The sequence below is a fragment of the Phalacrocorax aristotelis genome, chromosome 3 (genome assembly GCF_949628215.1).
Source record: "Phalacrocorax aristotelis chromosome 3, bGulAri2.1, whole genome shotgun sequence".
Classification (NCBI taxonomy): Eukaryota; Metazoa; Chordata; class Aves; order Suliformes; family Phalacrocoracidae; genus Phalacrocorax; species Phalacrocorax aristotelis.
In genome coordinates this window covers 65,391,572-65,404,568 of record NC_134278.1, presented here as the reverse complement: position 1 = coordinate 65,404,568, position 12,997 = coordinate 65,391,572, and the positions used below count along the sequence as shown (strand labels likewise).

Below are 12,997 nucleotides of genomic sequence, written 5' to 3'. Positions count from 1 at the left end.
CGTGTAGTAAATGGCCTGCTCTATTTTTTTAACAGTAAAGGACCTCCCTCTTCCCAGATTTGTTGTGTCAAAGAATGAACAGGAATCAAGACACACAGCCTTGTATTCTTCAGATGCTGATAACCCAGCTTCATATTCAGGTGTGATTCCTCCTCCACCTGGCAGGATACAAGTCAAAAAAGGCTCTGTGAGCCATGATGCAGTTCAGCAACGTACATCAACTGATCAACAGGTAAATTAACTTAAAAGATTAAATGGGACTCTTAACGACTATTTTGCCGCATAGGTGTTAATTTGAAAGGGCTTCTAAGCTTTGTTGCTTTCAGTATAGATTCTTTAAAAAAAAAAATCATACTCGTGGGTATTGTACAAGACCACCACATATGCTTCTGAAATACTTGCATCTAGGAGACACTTTTATAATGAAGTCTTATAATCTGTGCTTAAAATATTGGTGGTAATAGACAAAGACTTGAGATGGAAAAGAAAAACAGTGTCTAAGATACGGTAGCAAATATCAAGTTGTAATCATTTTGATGATAATACTTCATTTATTAGGCAGTTCACATTGGCTTCCTGGTCACTGGAACGGTGGTGCTGAATGCCATGGAAGACTGGATGTCTAGTCCTTCAACATGCTCCAATACCTTTACATCTGAAATACTTTATTTAGAAAAATTGTTTCAAGTCTCACTGTTACTTTTCTCTGCCTTACATTTTATTGTTTGGCTATTTAATTGTTAAGTAGAAACAGTGAGAACCACAAATAAGACAGAAGTTTTCACATAGCTTTTTACTGTGTTCTAATAATGAGAAAACTGATTTCTGTTTGCTCACTGGTTCTTTCATCTTCAGCTACAGGGTCTCTGAATAAACGAAAACTGTAAAGGCTTACAACTCCGTGCCTCCTCATAATTCCTGGATTTTTATAGCCTTTTTGCACTCTTTTTCCGTGGGGAAATCTTTTCTGATTCTTTTCTACAAGCAAGAACACTGAGTGCAAATATTAGATTTTGCTGGGTGTGTGTATGTCTGTGCATAACGGTTGACCTGTTTTCTCCCCCATGGTATGCTCTTTTCTGGGCCTGTTTCATAAAGAATCGAGGAACTTGCAAACATCCCTTAAACTCTCTGAGAGTTAAGGAATCACTCCTAAACATTTATTAATCTCTCTGAGAATAGCCCAGACTGATCCAATATTAAAAAAAGGAAATTAGCAGAGGCCATCCATAATCCGTGTTTGGCTGCCTCTTCCTTTCTCCTGAACTGGAGATGAGGACTGTAACGAAAAGAGGGCTGGCAGTAGGTAGCTTGTTGTTGTATCGTTTTGGTTAGGTGTGTTCGAGAAGAGCTCTCAAGTGCTTCATGAAGAAAAGAACAATTGTGGATCTCCTTGGTCTGATGATGGTGTTTTAATTTGGTTGACATAGTGTTTTGTATGTTTCTATCATGGTGTTGGGTTTACCTAATGAACAGCTGTAATTTGATACAGGAATCTGTACTGGTGTAACTTCAAAATAACTAAAAATCTGGCATTTGAGGTCTTCAAATTCTGGACAAAGCAGCCACATATTCACAAAGTTGTATAAGCATCCAAATTTCATTTCTCCATCTTGGCTGATAGAAGCGGATTGGTATCTCTTTCACACAAGACTGTATGGGATCATCCAAATAAAGAAACTCTAAGTCCTTTGAGAGATCTGGCCCAGAAAACAGACTTGGAGCAAATGTAACAGACAACACAGCATTGAGTCCAGCAGTTTTAACCTGTACTCACGACCTAGAACATCGGGGCAGTATTGTCTGATTTTTGCCTTACTGTAAAACTGCATTTTCTGTGGCTGGTTCTACATTTCTGACTGTACAACGAATCCATTCAAGTAGCTGCCTTATCCCAGTCTAACATTTATTAATTCAGACACCACATTAGAAACTGAGAATTTGAATCCCCTTAGCCTGAGAAAGGGGCTTGAGCCCAGGTTTCTCGCTTAACCGCATAAATACTCTAATGGGGTTATTTTCCTAAAGACGATACAGTTTTAGCCATGATTTTTGTTGAAATTGCTGATCTGGTTGTCTTTACCTGGAGATTATGCTCAGATTTATAAAATCTAGAAATAGGTTCAGACTGTGAATCCTCATTGTATGGCAATGCCTTTCAGTGATGAGGGTGAGAAGAGATGAAGTCTGAGAAGTAAATTACAGCATGACATTTTCCTAGGGATCACTGTTCTTGCTGGAGGAATTTAAGTGTCAAAGTCAAGCTTGGGTGCTCTACTCTGAGTTTTTCATGTAGCTGCTAGATACTCCATTAGTGAGTCTGGGTTTTGGTCATCCCCCCACCCCCCTGACTGTTTACTGGCTTTGGTAATATGTCTGGCACTTCAAAATACATTGATTCATAAAATACTCTGGCTGAAATATTATTTGTGTGAAATCATGATATCTTCATCTTTAAAAACTGGGCTTATTCATGTGCAGCTTTCCATATTGGTGAGATTTGTCATGCACAGCTTAATATCTTAAAATTATAAAAAAAATATGTAAAAGAATTTATCTTAGAGTATTGTCTACTGAAATGTCCTAGCTAAAACTATTTCTTTATCAATGCATTATTTTGGCAGTTCCCCACAGTGAGCAGGGGAGTCAGGGTTATCAGGAAATGGCAATCAGGTTGTGTTTCCAAAGAGTAGCTATAAATGAGTTCATCTCTTAAAGTAAGAATGAGCTGCATTCAGTAGCATCCTTTTTCTATCTCTAGCCATTTTTTGTGGTGGCATTTTTAATTTATAATAGCCAAATATTATGTAAATACAGCACTGGCCAGAAGTTTATATATCTTTAATATTGTTGGTGTTAATAGATGATGACTGAAGTCATGCCCAGCTGTCATGGAAGCTGCAGAACTGATTCAGACCAGATAGTGAAAGATGCCTTTACTCACTAGACGGCATGTTGACGGCATATTCTAGTGGAGATAAATGTTGGGGGAAAATATTTTTTTTCTGTTGGCATAATTTCTTCCTAAATAAGAGGCTAAGTAGATCGGAGCACTTCTGCTGACAGTGTGACATCTGAACACTTCTGTTCGTTTAGGGACGTTAACTACGATGTATATACATATCTCAGTGCCTTGGTAGTAGCAGCTATGCTACTAAAAATGTTAATTTAGGCCAATTTTGAGAATCTAGATCCTGTTGAGTTCTTGTGCTTTTTATTTTTTTTTTAGAAAAGAAATCCTCCAGTAGAATTAGGAGCTGTCATTGTGGATGGATTTTTTTGGCTTTTTTTTTGGGGGGAGCAAAATAAACATACTGAAAGCAGTTGTCTTAGAGGATGCAGCAACATCAAGATTAGGAAGGATTTTCTATCTTAAAGTAGCTTACAAGTGACTAAATGTTCTCAATATCAGTCTGTTAGATATTGCCTTTGGATGTTTTGTGTCTTGTTAAAGCCAAAAAGCAAATACTTTTTCCAGTGCCTTTAAATTTGATCCGGGTGTTGATCAGGTACTGTTTTAGGATACTTTCACCTGGCTTTCCACCTTTTCCAGAAAAGGGGGTAGCTGAAGGGGGAGTAGCTAGTTTCAGTAGATGTTGAGGCACTAACAGCTGAAAAACATGTACGTACATGTACAAATGATCATAGGCCGAACCTTGCTATATCAAGTGAAAATAAAAGGTACTCATCTACCTGTGTGTGCATTAGGCATAATACTGGCAACCTAGATTATACTGATTTATTGCCATATCAGTGCAGCCTTCAGAAGGAACAGCTCAAATTTGGCACCTGTAGCAGTCAAAACCTGATCATTTCAACTTTTTTTAACTACATGAGAAGTTGTGTAACTTTGAGGTTTTGCCAGTAGTCCATTTCTGTTTGCATCTGTTCTGTAGATTGTACAGGTAATTCCAGGTAGAATATATCCAGTATTAACTAAATTGTTCAGGAGCACAAAGTGGGAAAAGGCCTCTTGTGCCATTGAGTCTAATCCTCTATTATAATGAGAAATTGTATTAGCTAATGAGCTTTTAAAAAAATAATCAGGGTTCGCTCTTGAAATCACAACCTTCTATACACACTGACCATGTTGGGGAAAACTATTCCAGAGCCTTAGTAGGAATATTGGTGGGAATTCCCACTTAAATTTACTCAGATCAGGTAATATCTGTTCTTTTAACAGCTTTGTCATTAGTATTTGCTGCAGAACACCACCAGTGCTTACTGGAAGACCATTGTATTCCTCTTTAGCTTTGTTTTGCTTGACAAAACAATCCATAGTCTTGGTGTCATCTCATAAAATAGTTACCAGCAATCCTTGGAATCCTCTCTGCCTTTGATCCAATTTTAATTTGTTGTTATTGAAAATATATTTTCTAGATTTGTTTTTCTTGTTGCAAATGAGATCTTACCAGTATTAATGCTATTTTGTAGAGTACTTCCCTACTTCTGCTTGATGTATCTCACCTCATATACCTTAGCAGCTGTGAATAAAGCAAATATCCGACATGTTATCCTGGTCTGATATGTGACCTGTGCATCCAGTCTTCTGTTTTCAGCTGATTGATTCTCATTATGCACTTTGGTATTAATTTTCACTATGCAAGACACTATGTTTTAAAACTTGATAGCTTATTGTTACCTATGTCCTGAAGGGACTCCATCCATCTGATGCCTCCTTACATTTGTTGTCAGAATGCATCAGCATGCTATTTAGTGTGCGTAAACATTTACCTGAAGTATCAAATTAGGTTGTGAGCATTATTAGAAAATTCCTTTCAATACCATAGTTCCCATTCTAATATAGTCCACCTTTGCTCCCTCTGTAGCCAGTTCTTTTGCAGCTTAGGCTCTTGTCGTAATCGTCACATCATTGGAATTAATCTTGTATGGCACCCCACTGAAGTATACTCAGGTTCAGGTTAATGTGGTGCAGTTCCTTTGGATAGAAAATGACAAAAAAAGTATTAGCCAACTTAAGTAAGATTTCCCATGCTGTGATTGATCCCTTTCCATTTGTCTTTGTGTTTTTAAGTATTATTTTCTTCAAAACCTAGTCTGAAACGTTTCAAACTGTTAAAATCAGACTAACAAGTTTGTAATTGGCTGAACCACACCTCCCCTCTCAATGTGTAGTGTTGCATGCAGAGAAGTTCACATTGAACCTTAGACTATTTTGTTCTTCAGTATGAATGCTAGTTGATTACAAAAACATGGGTTCTACAATGTAATTATCACCTCTAGCATAATCTTGCTTCATGATGGATCTATTCCCTGACTCTTATGCAGGCTGTGTGCTATCAGGACCTGGATCACAACACCCTTAGAGCTACCCTTCGGATACCATGTCTGGCTTCATTGTCTGTGGAATTCTCCTTAGGAGGCTTTCTTCTGGCCTGAGGTGTGAGATCCAGGAAAATGTTCATAATCTCATTTGGCTCATGTATGCTTGCAATACCCTTTTGAGGTTTGAGATCCCTCCAGAGTTGCTTTAGCACAGTATTGTGTTGCCTTATGCCAGTTTGTTTGACTTATCTTCACTAAGGCTCTTCTTTTAGAGCCATGTATTATATCACCTTTTTTAATTAACATGCTATTTTCAGTAACTGCTTGTCAGTCCAAAAAAGTCCAAGTTCTGAGTCCTTAACAGTGTCTTGGTTTTGTAATTCCAGTTTGACAAAAATAATGCTTTTTTACAACTTTTTAGTGTGATTCTTTTTAAAAAATTAAGAGGGATTGCTTAATTATTGCCTGTTAGCTATAACCTGATTTTTTGTTTAGTTACTGAGAAGAATGTTCTCAGCAGTTTAACATGAAAACGTTAAATAGTTATTAGCTATTTATGTCAACATGTTTTTATTTGCATCTGTTTTCTGGAATAATGTAAAGAGGAAAAATAAATGTCTTAAGATAGTAAAAACCACAATGTTGTAATTGCTCTCATTTTTATTGAGGTTTGTCTGGACAGAAATTTGAAGTTAGTGTTTTAAATGTTTAAATATAATTGCATTGAAAGTGCTAAAACAGTTTATAAAAATAAGATTTTAATGGTAGCTGATCTGATAAATGATGCATCAGCTACAGTATGCAGATGGTGAGTAAAGTAGTGAAAGCTTCCAAAGAGATTAGGTGGGTAACTTCTGTTAGAATTGGTGAAATTCAGAATTGTTGAGTTAGCAGTTACCCAAATTAGGAAAACTGTCATAGTTGTTACATGTAACAGTTTTAAAGAGCAATTAAGTTAGGTTCTGTACACCAATACTCTCAGGAAAAACTTGATCCTTGATATTTCAGGCTTTCAAAATTAGTTTAATAATATATCGGACAGATGAAAGTGAACAATCCTACTTTCTCAGCTGCAACATACACTTTCAAAACTCTGTTTATGGGAGTGTATGTTCCAGTTGAGGAACAGGGGTGGTTCTAATTAACATATTACCTCTGTTTACTAAAATGTGATGCTCAGTGCAAAATTGAAGTGGAAAATTTGTGCAACAAACCATGTTTTCTAGGCATGAGTATATGAAAATGAGAACTGCTGAACCACTGCAAAGGCAGGTACATAGTTGATGTTAGCCTATATATAAGGGGTGAATGAACCAGTATGTAATTACAGTCTCAGTAAATCCCTACTGATTGTGTTTTCCCATGCCTGCTTTTGAATCTGAGTCAATGTTTCTACAGTTTTGCCTCCTCTCACAGTCTTTTCTGGCTTGCATCTTCCTTCTTTACACTTGCATTGATCTGTCAGTATTTTGGCTAAGCCATTTTATATAATTTTTTTTATTTAGAGACACAGACACTTATATCTGTGTGTGTATAAATACATATATACACACATATTTAAAACAATTAAGGAGTTTATCTATTCTAAGCTTCTAGTAAGCTGGATCAATGAATGCCATGAGTGGTGTATGAGTAGAGTGACTGGGGTGGCATGGGGGAAGATGGTGCCACAGTAATGCCATCTAAATTTGGTTTAAACTGTTTCAGTAATGTATATCTTGTAGTGATGGTAAAGGTGAAGATGTGGCTTGTCCCTCTTCCAGAAACTTTTTGACATCAGAGTTGGTGGCATACTTTTGCTGTTGAATAATTTTGGAGTCTGTAAGCTTGAAGCTCCAAATCAATTGTGAGAAATCTGTAAATGTTCAGAATTCTGATACACATTGACAGGAACATTGAGAACAGTGTTGTTTATTTATTATGCTTGTACTTCTGATGATCTGATTACCATTATTATGTCCTTTTCAGAACCACATATAAACATTTAGAAGAATTTAAGTTGAGGATCATATTTGTAATTTCTTCCTGTCCTTTGGGCATAAGGCCAAATGCTAGATGGTGGCTTACTGAACAGTGACAGTTGTCAGCTTCATTAGGGCAAAGCTTCTTCATGAGTACTATGTGTCAAGAGTTTTAATGTTCACATGCAGTTACTAGAAGTAGTGAGTGGTTTCCTTTAGGTAGACTGTCATGTTTGTCTGCCTCAGGTGGTGTTCTGTCTTTCTGATCCATCTGACTTACTAGAGTAAGAGTACTGGAGTAAATTAATAGTGTCTGTGACCAAGCATAGCTTTCCCTAGGCTTACTCATGGTATTTTGTCTAAAAATTCAAACATCCTTCAAATATTGTTTGATAAAAGATGGCTTGTGTAAAAGCCAGTGGAAGAGGAAGCTTCTCATTGATTTCAGTGATGCATCATCATGGTTCTTCTACCACCTGTTGCACTATACTAAGCAGACTAACCATTCGACCTTGCTTCTAGCTTCCAGCCTGCAAGTGGCACTCTGGATACCCTTAGTCCTTCCCCTCTTTCCCCCATGTACCTGTTAAGGGTAAGAATGTACTGTCATCTCAAATTCCTTGTCAAGGAAGATGCTAAGAGGAGGAATCTCCAGGCAAATTTCAGAAAGGCATGTGACTGCAACAGAAAATCTTGAACTGGTGGAGGTACTGTGGAAAAACAGTGGCTTTGTGCAATCAGCTGGTCCCTGAATTAAAAGTCGAAGTGAATTAGTACTGCTCCCAGCCACTTTGTAATACTCTGCCAATGTATATGGGCATCATTTAAATGCTTTGAATGAAAAGTTCAAAATCCTGTGGCCTAGGAACTTACTTAAAGAGATCTGGCTCAATGGTCAGAACTTTCAGAAAATATCTGTGTTGCAGAATCAACCAGGCTGGCCCTGTATCCCAGGAAATATGAAAATCAGAGGGGGGAAAAGTGAAAGTTTACACCAACACATGAGAAAATAACCAGTCATCATGGCCCTAAAACTTTTTTGTTAGGCATCTAGTTTTGGTAGGTACCTTGCATGGAGAAAAGCCTATTTATGGCACTTTCCCATTGACTTTTAGACTTTTGCAGATGTAATATTAATTAAAAAGCATAATGACCTTTGAATATTTGACAAAGTAAACCACTTCAGTTTTGGGAATCATGTGGAAGCCTACAGTCTGTCTGCTGGTAGTTGATAGTGTGTTAACTTAGAGTACCGAACTCTTTTTTGCTGCTGAAACAGATTTTGAGATTTTTACCTTTGTTCTTAACTTTTCAGGAAATTCTGAGTCCAAGCTTTGATTTCTTGTTGTACTTGTTTTCACTAGTACAGTTTAGTTCAGATTGGGATTGGCAAACAGGAATTTCAAAATATCTAGATATAGGCAGGAAGTTACTTTCTACTGTGTAAATACTTTGTAGAGAATGAATAATTTTTTCCTTTGTATTTTGTTTGAAATGGAATAATCTGGTAATCCGAATGTCTAATGAGAACTGATTCTGGGTAGATATTGCACGTGTGGTTCTCTGGTTTCCTACCTGTTCAGGGAGAATATGGTACAATATGGGATTAAAGAGAAGCTTGAGCCTTTACATCAGGGCAAAACTGCCTTGTAATTTGTATACTAGAGAAATACACCCTAGATGTTGTCATTCTTTGAAAAAAATTACATCTATGTTTTTGATATTAGAAAAGTATGGCCTGTCTAGTGTGGGGTTTTTTGTGTGTTTAATTCTGGTTTGTTTTTTAAATGAAAGTAACTGATTGTGAATCACTTGATGAAAATAAGGAATGATAATAAGTTGTGCAGTAAGTAATCTTTTCTTTTGAGACCTGGGTTCAAATGTAACTTTCATCACAAGTGAAAGTGAGTCTTAAAATCTAGTTTCCTTTGTAGCTAAGTCATTTAACTTGACATTGCTGTTGTCTTAAGAATGTCAAGTTAAAAATAGATAAGATGACGTTTGAATTGAATATGTCCAGTGCCAGTCATACTGTACCTGACTTCTCCTGTTCCCCCATTTTAATAACTACTAAAATTTTCACTCTCTAAAATGAGGCTTTAACCGCAGTGATGGTTGTTCCTGGAAATAATGGTTTTAGATAGGTTTTTATGTATTTAGTTATTTAGTAAAAAACTTAAAAGGTTCCTTTGTTTTATTAGGAGTCCACATCTCCAGTTGTTTCACCACAGCAATCCCCACCAACCTCTCCACATACATGGAGGAAGCACAACCGCCATCCCAGCGGAGGGAATAATGAACGACCTCTTGCTGGACCTGGGCCTTTTTGGGCTCCATTTAGTGAAGCACAACCAGGTATAAATGTCTTCTGTTATGCTTCAGCTCTAACCCAAAGTTGTGAAATCTTAAATAAGTACCTTAAATGAGTTTAGGGTAGTTCATCATTGTATTTTCCAGTCCCGGAAACTTTCTTGCAGACTAAAATGTTCATGTGAATGGCAGCACTGTGGAATCTGTGGTCTTGCATATGGCAGATCCATTTCTTAGTGTGGTATGGGAAATGCTTAGAATGTGGAGGGAGGGAAGGAGAGTATGAAAGTTTCCCAGCGGAAGGTTTTCTAATACAAAACTGACATCCTATTGAAATTGTGAAGGAACTGTCAGTATACCTAAACACGTGGGGAGCTCAAGGGAAAGCAGCAAATGTATTGGTTGTTTGATTTATGTTTCTTGTAGATTAGATGAATTGTCAGAACAACTAATTATCTCAACATTTTTTTTTGTTTTCTTTAAAGTTTATGTAAACATAACTGAAGCTACTGTATCTCCTGTCAAGATAGAACCATTTGTTTCAGTACAGCTTTTATTCCTTTATTCTTCTGCATTTAACATGAAGACTCTCTCTGTTTTATTGCTGTGCTCAGATTGAAAAAGCTTTTCACCATAATGTCTCGTATTTCAAAAAGTTCTGTTTTCTGGTATCTGATAGGCTGAATAAATTTGGGAACAGCAGAGCAATTCTAATTCAGGTTCTGTTTTTGATGATACTGCTGAATAATGTGTGTTGTAGGCTGCAGTTTCAGATTGAACTCTGGTTGATTGGTTGATTTCAGTCATGGTATTCCAAAATGTATCTGTTACCTTTCAATTTATTGTCATTCTGTAGTTAAAAAAAACCATGGAGAACCAGGGATTCTGTTGTTAGAATTGGTTGGATAAGGAAATAAAACTTACTTTAGAAGTGAAACGGGTTGTATGCAGAGGTTTATGGCAGTGTCCTGAGTGTTATTTGCTAGTAAGTGCCAGTCACTTTAAGAATAGAAAAATAAAGAATATTAGTCTGCTTGTTGCATACATAATTTCCAAGGGTTCAGTCCAGGCATTGTGATTTTTTGGCAGTCTGTTTGTTTGGATGTGGTGCTTAGGGACATGGTTTAGTGGTGAACTGGCAGTGTTAGGTTTACAGTTGGACTCGATCTTAAAGGTCTTTTCCAACCTACATGATTCTGTGTGACTTTTTTCTTGCATAGTTTAGTTGATTTGCCTGTCTTGCAATCTGAAATACAAGTTTGTCTGGTAGCTGATTTCTAACTTGTGAAGTTTTTTCTAACTTAAAGTCAAGGACTCTAGGAAAGTATGTAAACTGTTCCTACTGTTGAAGAGTTTAATATTGTCCTCTTAAAAATAAAGTTGTAATACTGTGTTAGTATTTCAGTTTAGCAATGCTTTTCCTGTGATGTCTAATGGATAAATTTTTAAGTAGTTTGAAAATATTTCCAAACCAGCTCAATATTTGTCAATTTTATAGTCTAAATTGAAACACATTCATCGTGTTTTTTTAAAGTAATTTGGAGATACTGTTATAGAAGGATTGTCTGTTCTGCCAATGCTAAGGATAGAGTGGATTTTCATATATTAGTTTAACAAAAATTGTCATCCTGATTCACTCTTGGTGATTCTTTTGTACTGCAGATTATTATTCCTTTTGAATTTCAGCTGTTGTCAACAGTTTGTCATTCTTTTTCCCTCTCTTGAGCCTACTTTTTAAGGACAGTATTTTGTAGAAAAAATATGTTCTGCTGATGTTTAGGTAGAACCACATAGATTGTTGGTTACTTAAAATCAGTGCTGCAAGGTCAACTTGATTCTGATGCAAGATTTTCTTGAGAAATCAGGTAATTCTGCAAGTATGTGATATTATTTCAGTAGGATTTAAGGTAGGGCTATGACATTTCACTTGTGATCCAAGAAAAATAAGAACCCAGGTCTCTGCTTGTACTTCACATTATGTGAAACATTGTTTGAGGGTAATGGGATTGTCAACTGAAGCATGGAACCTCAAGTGTGAAAGTGTTTCTTATGGGTCTAATAATAAACAGCATGTTGCCCTAAACCAGAAGGACAGAAATCAAAACATGGGGTGGGGTGTTATGGGTGTTTTTTTTTGAGAAACAGGTGTTTAAACAGGAAGGTTCTGACATATGCATAGTCAAGACACTCCAATGCATCATTGCACCATGAACAAAATCAGAGAGTGCTTTCTGTATCGCATTGGGCTGTACAATGATTATCAGATAACGACTTGATTGTTTAAAAAAATCACACACCTTGTCTTGTATCAGAAGTCTTAAGCATAACTTATATCTGTAGTTCTCAATTTCTTGCAGAAGAAAACCTATTCTCATCTCAACAGAGCAAAAGAATTTGGATTTTAAAATTTTTTTGGCACTTTGTAGTCCAGTAATTCAGCTAGGATAGTGTTATTGATCCTTCATAAGTAGCTAAGGCTCTGAGACACTGTCATGACTAGCTTCAGTGTGCTAACATGTAAGTGACCTGAGATAAGGAGCCAAGGCTTGTTACAATCTTTCTTCAAGGCCTTTTGTAGAGAGAGCCCCAAAGGGTGCATGTATTTTACTTTAATATCAGGAATTAAAAGTTCAGTGATAGACATTGTTAACCTGTGTAGAATGAAGTTTATAGTTAAATCAGGTCTCATCCTTAAATGTCTGAGTCAATTCTATTAAAACCTGAGTGTCTCAAGTGTTCCAGGTGTCATTGATTTAACAGTTTAAGATAAAGCTGTTCACAAATCATGTTGTTCTGTCTGTTAGTCCTGGCTTGCATCTCTGATCTCTTAACGTTTCTTCTAGATCAGTCTTCATAGAATAATACAGTAGATGACTGAACCCTTTGAAGGAGGCAGAATTGTAATGAGAGGAGAGCCTCATATTCCTATAGTTACAAGAGAGGGGGGAAAAATACTTCTACTTGTACCTTTTCAGCTCATTTTGCACTACAGCTTCAGCTGCTAGAAGGGTTCTGCCTGACAAACTTGCAAGAAAGAACCCCTTCCCCGCTTCAAATGATAGTTGAGTGGCATGTCAGAATAAGGGCTAGAAACTATTTTTTATTACCTTGTAGTTTGTTTGGATTGGAAGTAAAGCAGAGCATTTATGTTGGTAATATCGAAATAATGATTTCAAAGTAGTCAAAAAAATCTGAGGCTTTCTGTTCAGTCACAGGACCTCTGTTACCTCTCCTTGGCATTACATTAGATTCTGTTTTGATGTCTGAGTGCATAATAGAACTTGCAGCCCTAAGCCACACTTCTTTCTTTTCCTCATTGGGAGAGATTTCTCTGCAGTTCATGAAATCAAGAACGAGAAAACTTCATGGGCAGAAGTAGAATGTCTACTGTGCTCACAGTTCACTTCCATCTTTAGAGTCCTAAGATATTTATTGTGCTT

The 12,997-nt window shown here is 36.8% G+C and overlaps 1 protein-coding gene across 18 annotated transcripts in view; it reads left to right on the top strand.

The window, feature by feature from the left end:
- The window catches only part of REPS1 (RALBP1 associated Eps domain containing 1), a 70,717-nt gene that overhangs the window by 21,478 nt on the left and 36,242 nt on the right, over positions 1-12,997 (top strand). For all 18 annotated transcript variants that reach the window (XM_075087769.1, XM_075087771.1, XM_075087768.1 and 15 more), the window contains exons 3-4: positions 36-232; positions 9,449-9,602. In XM_075087769.1, coding sequence (XP_074943870.1) covers positions 36-232; positions 9,449-9,602 — 351 coding nt within the window. The remainder of the gene's footprint in view (positions 1-35; positions 233-9,448; positions 9,603-12,997) is intronic.